The sequence below is a fragment of the Ursus americanus genome, chromosome 9 (genome assembly GCF_024610735.1).
Source record: "Ursus americanus isolate L20-20 chromosome 9, mUrsAme1.1.p, whole genome shotgun sequence".
Classification (NCBI taxonomy): domain Eukaryota; kingdom Metazoa; phylum Chordata; class Mammalia; order Carnivora; family Ursidae; genus Ursus; species Ursus americanus.
In genome coordinates, this window is record NC_142135.1 from 18,937,476 (window position 1) to 18,957,183 (window position 19,708).

The following is a 19,708-nucleotide window of genomic DNA, read 5'->3' on the forward strand; positions in this document are numbered from 1 at the left end:
ACTTGCCATTTTAGTTGTTTGCCATTTCATAAAGTTCTAGTATTAAATCTTGTAGACATTAGAGTAAAACTTAAAATATGTAACACACTATGCAGTGCAATCCATTGAAAATGGGATTTCTCATTACTGGTAGATTTGCTTTCATGAGAAAAAATTTTTTTCTCCTTTTGGAGAAGGACGCTGCTTAAAATATGCTCTCGTTCCACCCAAAATAGCTAAGCCAACAATATAATCTTCCTTTGGAATGTAGTAATTGGAATTTAGTCAAGATAGTTCTGATGGTGAATGTTCAGAGACTTGACTGAAACAGATGTACCTGGATTGTACCTAAATCAATAGACACAAAAATAGCTTGCTTTGGTTTTTGTTTCCCTAGTAATAAAATTTAAAATATGTTCATAATATAGAAATGTACATTTTTGAATTGGAACTATGATTAGTTTTCAGCCAAATGGCAGCTTATTAGCTTTTCTAGTGGAGACTTAAGCTTTTGAGCAACAAACAGTAACAATAGTCACAACTAAGCTTTGAACCCAGTAGGTCTTGCACAGAATTGTTTTAATCTTAATTAAAAGCTCCATTGTTGGGATTTCATTTAAATTATTTTAAATCATTTACACAAGTTATGTTCTCTCAGGCCTGATTTCAGTTCATGCAGATTTTCTTATGCTAGTTGTATAGTCATTTTTAAAACAATATTAGACAAGAAGGAAAGAAACTGATATTTATCAGAAAACTGAACTTTGTTTAATAACTGAAAGTCATTTTCTTATATAAGAAGTATGGCCTATAAACCTCACTTCTTAAATTTGTGGATGTACTGGGTGTATTAATATTTTTTAGAGCTCATGCATACATAGATTGTGTTAGAATATGTTCGGAAGTTATATTTTGTTTCTTGATGGTACAAAATAAATGTGTGGTTGCCATGTGCAAGTGGTGATTGGAGGGTATGCACTGAGAATTTGTTTGTCAAAGAAACAAAGAAAAAGCATTAGTGCTATTTTTTTCTTCACAATTCATTTGCCTGGATTGTAGTTTTCAAAGGGTCAACTTATTTTAATGCTGTCAATAATTATTTCCATAATCATTGTAGTTTTGCCAACACATTACAAAACCACAGTAATCATAGAAATTATAATGCTATCACTGTAATGGAAACTTTTCATTAGTGTAAAAATAAAACTTGGATCACTTTAAACTTTTTTTATTTTCATTTTTACAAAATTCTGTAGGAGGGCTTTTCTTAGGAAAAACAAGGTATGTGGAAAATCTCAACCTGAGTTGCTTTGCATAGTCCACAGAGTGACGAAACAGTACCAAAAAAGAAATAGATCTTTGTATTTCTCACTCATTAAGTCCGTAATGCTTTGTTTTAAGCAAAAACCTCACCTTTGTATAGAAACTAAGTGTGGAAAGTTCAGCATCAGTACATCTTGAAAAGAGACGTTTATAATGAAAACCCACGTCCCCGGCGGTTAATGCCCTCTACAGAGTGTGCTATTAGAAGTGTGCCTGCGAAGAAGAGAGTGGCAAGGATGGAAGTGGGGAGATACCAGGACAGTCATGATTGGCCCTGAATTGTCTTTGCCGAGCAGGATTCGGGTTAGAGTGTTTTCTGGGTGATGCCTCCCCAGCTGTAAAAGGAACACAGGTACAGGAACACAGGTACGTGGACATTAGCCCTGGCCAAGGGCCATGGGGAGCATCCTGTGTAGTCTAGTCTGTAGCTCTAGAAGAGAGCAATGATTTAAAGTTACACATGCCCTCTGTGAAATCTGTGAACTCTAAAAATCTACAGATTTTCAGTTGTATTTAAATTAATACCCAGAAAACAATATTTTTACCTATGCCTCTTTTATAAAAGTGCTTCACATCCGAGGCTTAATTTATTTGAAGACCGTGAAGAAGGATTTTTACCTTTTCAAAACCCGTAAGGAATTGGGATCTAGACATCCTCAAGATTTTCCATAATTTTATGCTAGTCTGGTCATATGGCATTTTCCTACAATATTTAACTTAATTTGCTGCTCTTCACAGACAGAAGTTATTAGCTGGACTTCAGGAGCAGGGTTACATTCCAATTTTCCCATTTTTCAACCAGCTCAGCATTGGCAAAAACTGTAGACCTCAGTATTTCCAGTGCTGAATTTTGCTCAAATTAGACATTCTAAACTTTACTGTTCTTTTGGATGAACAGATTAGGACTGGTTGTTAAAATTAAAAACAATCTCTACTTGAGCAACCAAACCAAATCATTCCGAGCCAATAGAGCTCATGACTTAAAGGTGATAATCGAACGTAACAGCAATTCCTATTTATTTTAACTGAAAAAAGCAATAAGTTGATTTAAAAAATATTTTTAACAATCCTTTTAGTTTTTTGTTTGTTTGTTTGTTTGTTTGTTTTTTAAAGCACTATGGAACTTTTTCTAACCAGGTTTTGGTACATGGGTACAGTGCCTAGAGAAATGAGTATTGAGGCACCATTCTTCTGCCTCACGATTTCCTGTACGGCTGGCATCTTTAGTTCAAAGAATTTTAGTTCAAGGAGTATGCAATGTCACCAGACTTCCTGTGATTGTTTATTCTAATTAGTTTCATCAGTACAATGACTTAAAACTCAATCAAACTGACCTTTTATTGTTAAGATTACTCCACTGTCCAAATTTTATTCTCGTTTAAATATTTTGTTGGAATAAGCATTATACCAATGAATACTATTTATGAGTGAAAAGATGTAAGACCTAAGGGAGAATAAAATATTTTGGGGATTTATTACACTTGTTATATACAATTTCATGGATTCACAGCTGAAATTCAAATGCTTTTTTCTTCTGGAAAATAAATTATCTTAGTGGGATAAATAATAAGTGTCTAACTGACCCATCACATAAACTATGTGTTTTAACTAGCTTTATATTTCATCTTACTCACAAACCAAATGGGTTTGTCCCCTCATTTTACAATAAAACTAAATCTCCCTAAAGATTTTTCCTCAAGTCAAAAGATAAATTCTTTATAGAAATGTCCCCATAATTTAAATGTGTTGGCCTCTGTCATTTTTTTGTCCTGAATTTGAATCTCTGAATTTCTGAGATGTACTTGTTTCATTTTAATGAGTGGCAGTATTTTGCCTGTTTTATTTAGTGAGTGGCAACATTTTGCATAGGGATGTCAGTGGCAAAGGATTTGCTGTAGAAAATTGAGAATTTTGTGAGATGTGATATGATTTTAACTTTCAAGTTTCTGAGCAATTACAAGTACCATAGAATACTTCCTAAAGCTCAGATAGCCCTTTTTTAAGTTCTATTTCCTCATTCAAAAAAGTGATTTTTTTAAAGCTGTAGTTTAGTTTGAAAGCAGTTTTTTGCTAGTGACAAATATTAAGTGCAAAATGAATTATTGCTATAGATATTTAGTAGGTGTGTAATTTTAGCATAGTTTAGAAAAAGTATTAAGGAAAGTCTTATGTGGGCTAATTCTTCCCAAATTACCCTAAGTATATATATGAAAGCTTAACACTTTCAGCTTTCCCCTCAGAGGTCAAAGTGTCCGTATGTGTGTGTATGTCTGTGTGTGCAGCCCCCTCTATGAGAAAACGCACTGTCTAAAGACAGACCTTTGTCTTGCTTGCTGCTGTGTTCCCAGTGCCCACAGCTAGACCTGACACTCAGTAATCTTTGTTGAATGAATGAATGAATGAATGAGTGGAATCTTATCTCCCCAAAGAGGAATTGACTTTTAATTCACAAAGTATGGTAAATTCATATTTTGGTCTTTTCTCCCTTCTTAAAGCTTGCTTAATAGTTATAGCTAAAATAGAAACTGTTCTTAACACTCCGTGCTTTAGTGTAACTCTGATATATTTAATTTTGCATACTTTGTATTACATATAAGAAGAAAAGGTTGTGGTAATTTTGTTAAACTATAACTTATTTTTGTCAAGGAAAACACTTCCATAAAAATTAATAGAGATTAGCTTACTGTAACAGCATTTGAAATGATTCTTCAGAGATTTCCTGAGATTTTAGAATACTGTTACTTACAAAAATATTAACCTTATATAAGATTATCTTTTATTTTTTTTTAAAGATTTTATTTATTTATTTGACAGAGATAGAGACAGCCAGTGAGAGAGGGAACACAAGCAGGGGGAGTGGGAGAGGAAGAAGCAGGCTTATAGCGGAGGAGCCTGATATGGGGCTCGATCCCACAACGCCGGGATCACGCCCTGAGCCGAAGGCAGACGCTTAACCGCTGTGCCACCCAGGCGCCCCAAGATTATCTTTTATTTTAAAATTTCAGGTTTTTTTATTTGCACTGAAACAGTGACAAAGAATGAAGGCAAACATAGAATATAAATATACTCATCATCCTTCTAGCAAAGGATTAAGCCATTTCCTTTAAGTTCATTAAAGTTTAAAACAACGTTTAAGCATCCATACGATGAAAAGCAATATACTAGGTGCTAGGTGTCTTGCTTTTACAAATTATTTAATCTAGTAACTACATTTTAATCTTTAGTCTTCCTTTGATGATAGATACCAGAGGAATTCCAGTGGCCTCAGTACATGTTATCGTAATTTAAAATTATTTTTTATTGTATCAGAAAAGCCTAAAACTGCCTGTTAATAAAGTCCTCTCGTGGGTAAAGAGCTTCAAAGGATACTGTATAGCAAATGGAATCACCTCGAGCTGAAGGAAGAAGTATGTGACCTTCTCTTAGGCATAGCGAGTTTGAGAAATTTACTTCGTTTGCTTCTTCAGCATCTTCAGATAGTCCTCCCCTCGGTCTTAGGAGTAGCGCTGTGGGAGGTCTCAGGTGAACCCGTGCCAAGTCACTCTGGTCTGTGGGCCAGCACTCAGCACATGGGAGCTTGTTGGGAATGTAGAATCGTGAGCCCCTTTGCAGGTTCACCGAATCTGAATCTGCATTTTCACAAGAGCCCAGGCGATGTGTATACCCACTGAAGCTGGAGAAGCACTTGGGTAAATAGACCTCCCTCCCCTTTCTTATCTGGCTTTTCTTTCAGTGGAAGAAGGTAAGCAGTGTAAATGCCTTGTATGTGTATCTGCTCTCGTGTGTGCGTGCGTGCAGAGAAATAAAACCGTATTTACTGTGAAAACCATTTTTCCCCGCAAGGGCACCCCCTGAACGCCATCTAATATCATTAATTGCCTTCAGTATAAGTTGATGTTTCTGGCTGTGCCAACATCTAAAATACCTAGTCCCTTGGCCACGATACTGTTTTCCCCTCCTGGAAGCAAATTAACTATCCATAAGAGATCCTGATTCCTTTCCATAAGAAAAGGAAAGGATGAGTTTATATAACCAAGTGGCATTTTCAAGGCAGTGACTGTACTGTAATGACAGATATCTTACAGGAATCCACCATATGCCAGGCCCTGTGCTCATTGCTGGAAGCATAGCTCAGTTATATGGGGACCCCGGCTTCAAAGGAACCAACAGCCTACTGGAGATGACAGGATAACGGCGCATGCAAGCACTTGCAGTCAGGAGGTCTGCACTAGGTCCCTGCCATCCACCTCCTAGCTGTGCAGCCTTAGGCTAATTATCCAGCTTCTCTGGGCCTCAGTATTGTCAACTGTAAAATGGGATTGATAAAAGTGTCCTTCTCACAATGTAGTTATGAGAATAAAATGAGATAATGCATGTGAAGTAGTTAGTACACTTCACGGCGTCTAATAAACATTCAGCCCATCTTACATAAATAACAGCATTTATTTACATAAATAAAGGCAAGTATAATTTGAGAAACACTGTAACAGAAGTATGCATGATATTCTCTGGCAGTCTCACGAAGAGGAGCCCTAAGTTAGAAAGGAAGGTCGTGGAGGGCCACCCAGATGATGTGATTTTTGACGTGGATTTTGAAGGATTAGTCAAGTCTACCAGGCAGAAAAAAGCTCAAGAACTCAAGTGGAGAGATGTGGCAGTTCTTATCTGGGCAGTAGCAAGTAGTATAGCGGGACCAGAATGTAAAGAAATGGGGTGTAGAAAGAATAACTCAGAAATGTTGGCTGAGGCCGTGTCGTGGAGGGTTATATATTGACTTCCAGGGTGTTTGGATTTTGACAAAGCAGTGGAGGACTACTGAAGATTTTTTAGGCAGGGCCACTGGATATGCAGAAGTGGGATGGAAAAGAAGGAAGCTGTGGTAGAGACTCTGACATGACATGTCTTTCCCTTTTCCCCCTTTCTCTTAAACTCCACATCCTAATTGATAGCTGCCTGTCGTGTCCAGATTTTATCATATTCAAAACCAAGATCCTTCCCTTCCAATCTGTTCCTCTGCCTGTATTCTCTAGTCTGGAAAGATCAGCAGCCTTGCCATTCACGGAGGTCTTCAAGCTGAAAATCAGGAATCATCCCCAAATCCTCATTTTCTAGTAGCTCTTCTTCCTCCACCTCCCTGGCCCCATCCCTCTTCCCTGTCCTTTCCCACCCTCTCCCCACCAACATGGTGCTTTTCTGCCTCTTAAATCCTGAACCTGTCCTTTCTTCTCAGTCATCACTGCCACAGCTCTGACACAGCCCTCTTCATCCTCCTCACTTCCTGCCAGAAAATCTTGAAACAGATTTGGGCCTTATTAGCCCCCTAAAGCTTTCAGGTCACTACCTACTACATACCTTACATCACAGATCACACCCTTCACACACATTTCCAAGTTTACTTGTAAATCCCACTAAAAGGTGCTTTTGTCATCTCATTGCTACTTAATAAATTAACCTTTGGTGTGGAAAGAGCTAGACTGTGACTAAGCACGTTTAGTTTTATTGAGTGGAGTTGCAGAGACTTTTTGTTAGGACCTTAGCTTGGAAGATTCCTTTCTGATGGCATCACCACCCTAGAGTCATTGATTACATGAACCAGCTCGACAAAAGAAGTGGTTTCTTGAAATGTGCTGGTATCTCTTGACTGGGAACGGCTTCCACTGAATTGAGCCACATGCCAAAGATTAAAAGGATGCACTTTGGAGCCACATTCAGCTCTCAGACCACACGGTCGTTTCCCAGACTTTGGATGCAGTTTTTACATTTGGAAAGAGATTTCAGAAACAGTGACAAAGTTCTGCAGTTTCTCCTCCAGTTGTTATAGAACAGCTGATACGGTGAAGCATGTTTGGCTGGTTTCCCAGATCAGAGCCTGTGTTCCTCGGAGTCAAATATTAACTTTAAATTGTAATGTAGCTTGTTTACTCAGCCACCAGACTGTTGGTCTTCATAGCTGAGCTATCTGGTATCTTGTGAGTATTCTGTTTAAGAAAACATGCTGTGAGTGTAGAAAGGGACTAGATAAGTTATTTCGGGGCAAACAGAGTTCATCTACTTTTTAAAGGAACTCAGAGTTTATCAAATATTTTTACAGCTGTTTCAAAAATATCGATTTCATTTACTGATTACAAACTTCCTTCTGAAAATTCCATGTGAGCTCAACACCTACAAATACACCTGTGGAAAAGATAAAAGGACACTCTAACATTTTTTGCATTTTTTAATTTCCTGTTTCTTCATTTTCTCCACTGTTATGATTTAACATTTCCTTTTAAAAAAGTGCTTTTTGTTTTAATTTACTACTGGTAATTTACTACTGAAGTAACTTTCAGGTATGATTAATCCTGTAAATGCATGAATGAGGAAAAGACCAGTTATATGTATATAATTAAAATATCAAAGGCCTGGTGTTTACATTTATTTTACATATGTATCATAATGAAAAAGAATTTAGCATGATAATATAAATAGGGAAATTACTCATTCAAAAATTGCCTTGATTAGGTAAATCCATATGCTTACATGGATTTTTAAAGATCATAGCAATCCTTTCCATGAAAAAGTCTTTAAAAAAGTATATTTAAAAATAGAACAGAAATCAGGGGTGCATGGGTGGCGCAGTCGTTAAGCATCTGCCTTCGGCTCAGGGCGTGATCCCGGTGTTCTGGGATCGAGCCCCACGTGGGGCTCCTCCGCTATGAGCCTGCTTCTTCCTCTCCCACTCCCCCTGCTTCTGTTTCCTCTCTCGTTGGCTGTCTCTATCTCTTCAAATAAAAATAAAAAATAGAATCTTTAAAATATATATATATATAGAACAGAAATCAAATATAAGTTTTTAAGTTACTACTTTGATGCATAGGCACAAGGCAGCCTATATTTATAGTCTCGAAAGAGCTTGGGAATTGTCGCTTCATGATGATTTGGCTTTAGTGTTTTTCACCAAAAATCTACTGTTTGTAGATAATTTCTCAATGAACAGTTACTTTCATTTTAAATTGAAAAATATATCTTCCTTCATCAGGCAGGAGAAAATGATATGATGATTCATAAAGAAATAAATGTTGATTTTGTCTTTCAGACCTGAAGATTATCGACTCTAGGAAAATGAAAATTGCAGGAAAGAGCTGTGCGGTGACTGAAGCTCCTTCTGATGAGTCTCTCCCAAGCTACAGGCTGAGTGAGACAGCCGCTGCATTTTGACAAGGAACTTGTCGTGGGTGCTGAAAGCTTGTGGAGAAAGGTCAGGAGGTTATACTCCTTCAATAGGAAATTGCAATAAAATACATTATTTTATAGAATTCTTTTATGATGTAGTCCAATTCGAATGTTGTAAGTGATGATAAGAATAAAATTGCTTACTTGTTTAACTGTCCAATTTTTCATTTAACAAAAACACAAACCCTAGGTAGCACTGCAGGTAAAGTTGCCGACAAGTGCCCAGTGGTGCGGATTCCCTCAAGTTCTGCCATCACTGTTCTGCTCCCGCCCCGGGGAGAACAAGCCCCACCATCACGTTTCCTTTCAGTGATTGTTTTATCTAACCTTCCACAGTACATTCATCCTTCCAGCTCAGAAGGGTAAGGTTTGCGCTGAGGTATTTACAAAGTGCAATCATCTTTTTCCCATGTAGCCTCTTGGTCTCCATGACACCAAAATAAACCATTGCCTGTCTGCTCCCTGGAAATCTCCCTGCCTTGCCTGTGGTGCCATTCGCAGACCCCTGCGCAATGTCTCTGTATCTTCTCCTGTTGGCTCCAGTCACTTTTGTGCTGGGCACTTAGATTGGACTGCTGAGATAAATATCCCTAGCAGAATCTCTTCTTTAGAAATTAAGGTGCTGAGCCATTGTATTTAGGCATTTTTGTGGGAGTTTGTTTTTGTTTTTGTTTTTCTTCTCTTGCCCTAGTCAGTCAAGGAGTGAGTTTCAGACCACCTTTCCCATTCACTCAGCAGACAGGTATTTGCCAGGCACAGTGCTAGGTATTGGGAAAACAGAAATCACACATGTCTCCCCCCAGCACCTCTTGCCCCACCGAAGAGCATATACAGCCTTCTGCAGAGTGGAACGGAGCTATAGATCGACTCGTAAATAAGTGCACCTGGTATCACAGGTGCAGATATCAACTCTGTATGTGCTGTGATGTAAGTATGTGTATGGGAAACCAGTAACTAAAAGAGGAAGTGTTGCTAGTAAGCATCTGCCAACGTCCCGAACACAATAGCTTTATATAAATTCATGGGATCCATACGGCAGCCCTATAATGTACATACTGTAATCCTCCCCATTTAAAAACAGAGATGCTGAAGTAGCAACAAGTAACTTGGCCAAGGTCACAGAAGTGAACTGCTGAGTGGCCGTCAGAATTTGAGTCCAGACAGTCTGGTTCAAAAGCCCATGGACTTAGCCACTTGGAGCTGAGAAGAAGTGAGTGTTTATGTCTACATATCACAAATTCTGTAATAAAGCAAGCACAACCTGGTGCAGGTCAACAGCCACCATTTGCAAGGAAGTAGTACTATTTTAACTGTTGGACCAAAAAAGAAGCTCCCCCCTCCCTTCCCTGTGATGTGGTAACTGTAGGTGTGAGTCAAGATGAAATAAGCCTCCAGCCCCTGATGCAGTAGCTCTAATAGAGAGGAAATTAGTCTGGTGTAGCCTGAACACCTAAGACAATGCCTGGCACATATTTCTTCATTGAGAAAGGCTCACTAAAGAAAGCCCTGGTTTCTAACAAAACTGCAGGATTTGAAGAGCTGAGAGCATAGTAACGTGCTCTACAATAACACTGAGCCCAGTCATCATCATATTCAGTAAGAGTAGGGACACTGATCACCATAAACCTCACTCTCGCTGTGGGAGAGCCCCTTTGGGGGGGAGGGGCCGTCTGACCCTGTAGAACCTTCTAGACCCAAACAAAGGCTATATTGGTGGACCGAGTTGCTCCTCCTCACTGTTAGTCGCTAACTCCACTTTGCATATGGAAAGAACCAGAGCAGGGAGGCTTCTGCACCCCGTAAATGGCCCTCCGAAGCGGACTCTGTTAGACCTTCCACAGCCTGCCCTTTTGCCATTGCTCGAGAGTTTAACAGCCTGGCCCGTACGTGTCCTAAGAGAGCACAACCGCAAGTAGCCAAACAGAAATCACAACTCGCTGTAGGGGACCCAGTAACCTCAGGGAGGAAGACAAGCCTGACCACTGGAATCGTGGCTCCTATTGAAGTCATGACTGAAATGAATAGAAGAAACAAAAGAGAACTTTAAAAAATAAGATCTTACAGAAAAAGGAAACTGTAATTATTTCAAGAATCCTGTGGGAAGGAATTATATATGTATATAACATATATAATAATATATATATAATGGCTATGTGTAATGTGCAAATTGATGCAGATAAATAAGGAATCAAATCACTAAAACCAAAATTGTATTTGTTCATATGCAGTTTCGCACTATTAGCCAACACCAGGCAAACGTGAAAACCACCACCCAGCTGCACATACGAGTGAGTGGTAGAGTAAGAGAAAACACCTCTCTCTGTTTTCCCCGAGTGCCTTGCCTACCGTATTTTCAACCCAGGGGAGTGTCCTGACTCCGGATTGCAAAGCCCTGAGCCGAGCGGGTGCTATTGCAGCCGGCACTCAGCCTTCAGTAAGCACACCGATGAACACGGGAGACGACGCCGAAAACGCACGAGCAAGAGCGTGATCTTCACTTCCCAAGAAGCACCTGTGTTCCGGGCGACGGAAAACTGAAAAGCACTCATTTGCTGTGGGTTGAAGATAACCCCAAATCTGACGCAGCGTGAGCGCACGTTGCGTCATCTCATCTCTTGGGGGCGCACCCGAACAGCTCCTTTATGAGGGGGGGAGACTAACAAAACAGGAAAAGTTGGACTTCTGTGGGAAGCTAATACAGAGGAACGAAAACCAGGACAGTCCGCCGCAGCCATCCCCCTCCGGTACCCACTTTCCACAGCCCCTCACTCTAAACACCTCCATAAGCCCACTTCGTGTCCTGTCAAAACAACATCCCGTATTTACTATAATGTTTATTAGGAACTTATGTTTAAAATTATGGTCGTTTTCTTGCATCCCGAGACGTACAAGGTGTGAGCTTCCTGCCCCAACTCCCTTTTTCCCATAAGCCCTGTCATCTTTGGAGTGCACAATTCCGCCTTCCAGGAATTATTTTCTTAGGAACGCACCTGCCATGTCGCCGGGCACACGGCCGTACTCACTGCAGTCGCGGGTTTGGCCGCTCCTTCTGTCAGGCTGACTCTTGCAGGGTCCTGAGAGGTCACACTCCCCCAACCCCGGCAGATACTGTGCTCAAGCCCGGTGCCATCGCCCCGTGGAGTCTGAGCCCCAGAGGGGAAGGCCTCCTTCGTAGGCGCCGTGGTGCTGGTGTGACAGCCTGCGCTCATCTCGGGGCGGGGCCATCTCCGGGATTCGAGCAGCTCCTCGCAGGTGGGCCAAGATAGAGCTAGGCGCTCCAGCAGGCCTTTTAAAGGCATCATGACCCAGAATGCAGCCCTTTTCTTTCCCAATTCCTACTCCAAATTCACAAAGTGAATACAAAGAACTAGGACCGGTGAGACTGATAACGTCCCTCGGTTGGGACAGACCGGGCCATGCGCTGAGCCAGAGGCGAGGGTTGTGATAAGGAAGCAAGGCTGCCATCTTTAAAAGAGGTTGCAAAGCAGAATTTCGTTTTACTGTAAGGTTTAATTTAGATGAAGGAGGTTAAAAAAAAAAAAAAAGTGCATGCAAACTGCCGTGATCGGAACTGTCGCTGTGCTTGTGCCCCATCTTTTTTTCTCTGTGCTGCATGATTTGTTTTCTGACCTTCTTCTGGAGAAGGGGGTTAGTAACCCATGTAGCCAAGAACAACATTAAATGTCCACGTCCCTCCTTGGCTGAAAACTTCCCGGCGGAACAGGTAGCAGGTTTCGAGTCTGCAAAGCCTTCGAGCCCCAGGAGGGATTCTGCTGCCAAGCGCCACAATGCTGAGTTTGAATTGGATAGAACCCTATTTAAGAAGGTACGATCTTTCCAAGACAGACATGAAGGCTACATTTCAACTTAAATACAGGCCCTTACAGAGAAATGGTATTTCTCTCTCTTCCCAAAAATCTGAAATAAGAGAATTGAGTAGTTTTGCAGCATCACGACCGCTCGGGGCTTCACCTTAGAAGAATGTAAATCTGAGATCAGCTACTGGTAAAACAGACGGGTGCCCCGCCCGCGCCCCAACTTCTAGTAGGCTGGCCACCAAGAAGGTTTAGGATACATTTCCACACGAAGACAGCATAAACAGGACCTCAGAAGGAAACACACATTTGTATCCATGCCATTTGGTCCATGAGAAACTCTTTGATTTCAAACAGATCTGTATTTCAAGGCTTAACTTTGCTTTTACTGCCCTCACTTCTCAATTCCAAAGCTAATACTCATTAAAGCCTTGCAAACAGGCCGGTAGAAGACCCTACTGTTTCAAGTGCAAACCTGTGCTTTATAGTTTGCTGTGTGGGGCTCCAGCTGGTCAGACTGTATTAAATCGTTTAGAATCAATGCTCTGAAATGATGATACCATCAGACATCTTCCTTTGCCATCACAAAGCTAAAAAAGGTCTTGGTATTTAGAGAAAATGTCGAGTATAATATAAGCAACTGTCTTCGACTTTTTGGCAAATTCACAAAATCCAAATAAAATATTTTTACAACTTGTGAGAAAAATATTACCAGTTATTTCATTATTATGCACCGTTACCAGCACCGTGTATATGGAGAGCCAGTAAATCATGGAGAAATGTGAATATGTGTATCCTTTCAGAAAATTGGACCCGAAGTCAAAACCTTGGAGGCGGTGATTAATCAGCCAGCTCTCCAGTCTATATTAACTGAGGATCAGCTGCTGTATTTCATTCAGCCATTCAACCAATATTTATGTTCCAGAAACTCTTCTAGGTGCTTGAAATAGATATGGGAATAAGTTTCCTGCTATCATGGTATGCTCTTGTGATTTATAACAAGAAATGTATATATTTGTGGACTTCATCCTGTTTCTGGCACAGAGCTAAAACTCTTGGAATTTCCTAAGTGATGAGAGTGGTAACGATGTATTTTGTTATATTAATGAGATGATTTTGGGATTGCACCTAAGGATGGGGACTGGTTGCCAGGAGAACCAATCACATGATACAGGCTTGGAGCCGTCAATTCCGCTCTGCCCTCCAGGGAAGAGAGAGGGACTGGAGGTTGAGAGAGTAGCCAATGAGTTAATCAATCAAGCCTCTGTGATAAAGCCTCCGTAAAACCCCAAAAGGTCAGGGTTCTGAGAGCTTTCAGGTTGGTGAACCAAAATACATCCACACATTGACATGCCAGGCCCCAAACTCCATGGGGACAGAAGCTCTTGCGTTCAGGCCCTCACCCTATGTGTCATTTCATCTAGCTGTTGATTCGTATCTTTTTTTTTAAATTTTTTTTAAGATTTTATTTATTTATTCGACAGAGATAGAGGCAGCCAGCGAGAGAGGGAACACAAGCAGGGGGAGTGGGAGAGGAAGAAGCAGGCTCACAGCGGAGGAGCCTGATGTGGGGCTCGATCCCAGAACGCTGGGACCACGCCCTGAGCCGAAGGCAGACGCTTAACCGCTGTGCCACCCAGGCGCCCCTGATTCGTATCCTCTTAATACCCTTTGTAATAAGCTGATGATCTAGAGATTCAATGGGCTGAGTTTTGTGAGTCGCTTTAGCAAATTAATCAAACCCAAGGAGGGTGGCATGCAAACCTCTGATTTATAGCCGGTCAGGAGGCAGAGGGGACAACCTAGATCTGTCATTAGTATTGAGCTGGGGACTGAGCCCTTAGCCTGTAGGCTCTGTCTCCAAGTAAATAGTGCCAGAATTGAGTTGAATCTGTGGGACACTGATCAGTGTCCCACAAAGAAAAAGCACATGTGGGAATTGGTGTCAGTTGCACACGGGAGTCTACATTCTGGTGAAGGGATGCAGACAGCAGACAGCAGACAGAATACGTTACCTAGAGAGAGGTTATATAGAAGTTATATTTGTAGGCGTGAAGTACGAGATCTGTCAGCTATTGCCACAATCCTCTTGCAGAACACCACTCCAAAGCGATCATCTGTTTTTTCCCCTCTCCTGCGTGTGCAAGTTGGCTGGAGTTCAGCCACTGGAACTGGCCTTGCCTTCAAGCCACAGTTGGGTCCCGGTCTATTCCACATGTCTCTGGCCGTCCTTGGGCCGGTGGCTACCCGAGGCCCATTCTCATGGTGAAAGGCAGAAAGAAAGCAAGCTTAACCAGGCAAGCAAATTTCAAACCTCTGCTTGTGTGAGGTGTGGGGGCACCCAGTGCATGTCATGCTTGTGTGTCCTGCTGACTGATGCCTTCCATGGAAAAGTCAAGGGATTGGGAGGTATTTTGCTACCTTGGACATAAAGGAAGTTGGCGTGGAAGTGCATATTTCTATAATTATATTTTTATACTTATATTTTATATATAATTTACCCAAAGTGCAAAAGGAAGAAGAGGTTGGATTCTGTGTTTTTTTAAGCCAGAAGCAGCAGAAATTTTGACAGATTGAACAGAGTGAGAAAGAAAGAGGTGATGCACTTTGATCCTTTAACCAAACCTCTGGGCACTCACCTGAGGCTTCCCTCCCCCCAGTATGCCAAGACAGTGAAATTAGAAGAAAAAGGAAACAAATTTGAGTCTTCTTAAGGGAGTAAAAAAAAATTTTTTTTTCTTGACCCCACTTTTTGCACCACACACTCCCCTATTTCTTTGCTCCTTTTTGCAATAAGACTCATCCAAAGAGTGGAATATACTTGCTATCTCCATTTTTTTAGCCCCTCCTTTTCTCTCCAATTCTCTCAAGCTTTTGCCTTTGCCATTCTACCAAAATTGCTTCTTGAAGGTTTCAAATGACCTCCACACTTTCCATTTATCTCAGAATAGAAGCCAACATTTATATCATGGCCCATAGGCCAATCCAGCCCCCAGCGACCACTCTAATCTCATCTCCTGCAATTCTTCTTCTGCTCCTTCTGCTTGGCCATGCTAACTTCCTTACTGCTTCTAGAATACCTCAGGAAATAGTCTCTCACTCGTCAAAGGGCATGAAGGCACTGAATCCCCACAGCCTACAGCAGTGACCCTGATTATATATCTTTATATTGGCTTTCCCTCGTTCCCTGTCTCATTTGCCCTGTTCTTCATTGCTATTTCTTTGGATCACCTCTCAAATAAACTACTGCCCTGAAATCCTTGTTTCATCCAAAAGAACCCGAGCAAACACATACCAAAATCCAACCTTACACTGAGCCTGAAGAGATACTTCTAACACAGAGGTTTCTTCGTATCACGCCCAAAACAAAATACCTAGGTGATTTCCCATCACCTGGCCTAAAATCTAGACCTTAGTAAGGCTTATAAGACTCTGTGAGATTTTTGTAAGCCCACCTCTCCATTCTCATCTCCATCTACTTCTATTGTAGGACTTTACTGTTCAGTCCTTCTTAACCATTGGTAATTGCCAAACAAGCATGTCCTCATCCCTCTATGTCATGGAATAAACCCTCTTCAATTATCCTCTACCAATCCCATTTCCACCAATTCTCATATATCTCTTCTTTCCAGGCATTTCTTCTCCCTTGTTATCTCTGTCCCATGTAATACACCCAATACAACCATTGTCTTATTGTGTTATAATTGCTTATTTCTCCATTGAGGAGTTGAGCTTATTAAAGGCAGAGAATGTCTTTTCTTTTGTGTATCCCAGCACCTAACACAGTGTGTGGCTCATGGAAACCTCTAAAAGAGTGTCTGGCACATAATAGACCCATAGTCTATAATAAATATTTGTTGCATGAGTAACGGCAGCTATATTAGCTATGGCAATGCTAGCTAATATAATACACACACATATTTCTGGGCTGTTGTTACTCTATAAAAGTTTATTTCTTGGTCATGAAACAACGTAATGCAGATGTTCCTAATCAGTCACTGGCCTTTTGCAAAGTCATTCTGGAACCCAAACACCTTCCATTGTATGACTCCAGCCTCCTAAAAGACCTTGGCATCCTCTGCATTCAGGTAGCAAATGGGAAAAAAGCAAGTAGACAACATACACACACACACACACACACACACATCTTAACTCTCTTGACTCAGAAGTCACATGCATATTTCATCGGTTGACAACATGTGATATAGCCATACTGAGGGGGTCTGAGCAATAAAAATCTATTTCGTACTCAAGAAGAAGAGAATACAGTTTTGGCAGCGGCCAGCCAGTCTCGAACACAGAAGCCAATAGGAAATTATTGGTACACTAGATGTAAGTGTGTCTTTGGTGATACTGGAGTCAGGAAGGTAAGAAATCTAGACTTTAATCAGTTAAGGAAAGAAAGTAGGGACAAGAAGTCCAAGATAATATAATCCCTATCAAGTAACAAAGCAGGTGCTTGCTTCCAAACACACTTGCCTTTGCTGTAGTCAGTGCCTGCTGTGATAGGAATAAAAATTCAAAAACCAAGTGAATGTCAAGATTCAAAAATGGTGTCCAAGCCACGGTCTTCCTGGTAACCATAAGCATCATCGTTCAGCTGTCTACAAATATGACAACAGAAGCCATCAGCCTATTTCCACACTGCCAATCTACTGGGTTCATAGTCCCTTTGGTCACTTCCCATCCTTGAACGCTATCTTTAGCTGTGCAGGTATATTTCCAATTCCTTTAGAAAACACACAGATACGGAACGGTAGGTATTTCAGGAGAAGAAAAGTAATCATCCCCAAAGCTGTAGAATGTGGACAGTTAATGCTCCCTGCACAGTCAGCTCTTGAGTTGTATCCATTTTTCCCAGCTTTTCCGTTGCTCTCAGTCACGAGAGCTGGCTCTGTCCTGGTTTGATAAACCATGCTCACACTTGATGGTGGCATCAGAGATAGAAGCCGTTGGCAGCGTTCCAAGGATATGAGCAGGCAGCCAGCGGACAATGGAGGTTTAGTTAGTGGCCCTCTACTTGGAGAGCTGGAAAGTATAAAAAGAACTCAATTTGTGAAGTCTAATCCTGTCGACCTCCAAACTTGCCAGTTCACAGGCATAATGTGAGCAGGACATGAGAAAGGACAGGTAAAGGGAAAACACGTGAATTTTCCAATAACTGACTTCTCTTCAATACATCTAGTAACACATTCAAATAGAAATGATTCCACACAGTGAAAGCTGAGCTAGTTAATGATTTTGTGACATGGTTTTTAGTGCATAACAGGAATATAATTTCATCAGGATTCACTGATTTGGGCCAGATGACAGGAGAATGAAAAATGGAGATAAATGTCTTCACTAATTACGCTTCTCTTTTCTGTCGCTCTCACTTAGTTTTGCTTTGTTACTATATAACATTCATTTTAGATGTGGAAAAGAAAAGGTATGTTTACTTCTCTGGATTTCATTATAAAACTTCTTTTAGCTTAAGTTAATGAAGCTGAATTTCACCACGTGGGTCATGGATCTCTTCTAATCAGTGAGATAAAATGCGATTAAACAAAGAAACAAACAACAAAATATGGTAAGTCATGCCAGCATATGTTTTTTATTAGTTAGCAAGATACAGAGAAAAAATAAATCATTACCAATGTTTATGCGTTTCCAAATGCTACCAAAATAAGCAAATCATTCCACCGCTCCTAGTAAGGCATTTAGTCTCCTGCCCCTTTTATTCTGCTTTTAAAATTATCATTGTCTACGATCTTTCTAAATATTCCAAAATGACTCATTTTTCATTTGTTCCAAGTCATTAGTTATGATAAGGATATTAAGAAGGTAGTTTTTATAAAGCAGAATTTTATTTTAAAATCTTCTGTGATTTTCCTGTAAAGTCTTAAGCTTCTAAGAGCACGTTTGTTGCACAATATTTTCATGCAATACAGAAATGTCAAAAATCAGCATTTCAGTGAAATTAATACTTTACTTTAAAAAACTGAAAGTTCCCTGCAATTCTGTACACAGGAAGATAACCATGGTTAAGTGTCCGGAGTTTATTCACCCCAATCTTTCATTATGGATAGATGAGCAGAATAATAAATAAATATCACATATACTGTTCAGCAATTTGCTTTTTTCATTTAACAACACAGTTGAATATCTCATGTCAGCCACATGTATAATCAAATTACTCAGTCTGATACATAATGTAAAACTATTGCAAGTTTATTCATGTAGTTAAATTTTCTTGGTGACAGAGTAATTCCAAAGAGTCTAGAAGAACCAGGACCTTGTAGTAAAGGAATTCTCTGAACTCTGAGCTTGTCTAGCACAAATGAACCTTTTGTGTCAGTGTTTCCAAGGTCACATCAAATCAGAAGAAGAAGTTATGATTTTTTTAAAACTAAATATTTTGGTTCACACCTTGGAAACCTCCACTCTGCATCTGAACAGCCCTTCTGTTGGGGACGGCCCAAAGAGATTAAGTCCTGCCCGGCTGTTGTAGCTTAAATTAGTCATCCCAAATGATCCCACCCTGTTTTGTTCTTCTTAAATCCCTGTTGTCTGTTCATATTGTACTTACTCTGGAAAAAGCAGAAAACCCTCAAAAACCAATGTGCCGTGTTAAAGTTATTCTCTCTTCCTCCTCAAGTTTCTATTGCACTTAGTGAAATTACCATTTTCTCCATCTGCCAAACTTGAAATCTTGAGGCCATTCTTACTTTCCTCCTGTGACCCTCCCCCATTATCCCATCCATCATCAAGTTCTGCTCATCAGACTTCCTCATCAGGTCTCAAGGCCGGCCCCTCCTCCCATCCCCTACTGCACGCCCTCTGATCCACACCAACAGGCAGCACGGTATACACAGGGCAGGGGCCATGAGCTACGGCAGCAACCAGAATTAGAATCCCTACTTTGCCTTTTCTATGCATGCGTGTAACATTGGACGTGTTACTTACCTTATGTGTTTGATCCTTTGTAAAAAGGGAATACTTAGGGTAACTTGTGAAAATCAACTTGATATAAGGTATCTAGAACAGAAGCTAGCAAATGGGAAGTCTTCATTAGATGTCTTCTTCCTTCCTTAATCGTCCCCGACACGACTGTCACGCACACTGTATCAAAATCGTGACTCCTAGTAATATGCGCCCCCAGATCGCTCATTTGCTTAGGCACCCACTGGCTTCCTATTGCTGTCGGGCAGAAATCTGAACATTTTAGCCTGGGATAGATCTTCCACAATCTGGTACAAATGACCTTACCCGTTTCCAATTCCAGCAGGAAGTGAGGAAACTCCTATGACTCTGACATCTTTTCTTCTCCACCACCCCAACCCAGGGCTGAACCCATGGCGGCTACTAATGACAAATCTGATGGGTGGATGGATGCATGC

General features: G+C 40.7%; 1 protein-coding gene across 1 annotated transcript in view; it reads left to right on the forward strand.

Moving 5' to 3' along the window:
• MRPL13 (mitochondrial ribosomal protein L13) overlaps positions 1 to 8,666 on the forward strand; it is a 46,786-nt gene extending 38,120 nt beyond the window's left edge. Inside the window, exon 7 of the mRNA XM_045805728.2 lies at positions 8,378 to 8,666. Coding sequence (XP_045661684.1) covers positions 8,378 to 8,399 — 22 coding nt within the window. The 3' untranslated portion in view covers positions 8,400 to 8,666. The remainder of the gene's footprint in view (positions 1 to 8,377) is intronic.
• Positions 8,667 to 19,708: the final 11,042 nt, after the last annotated feature.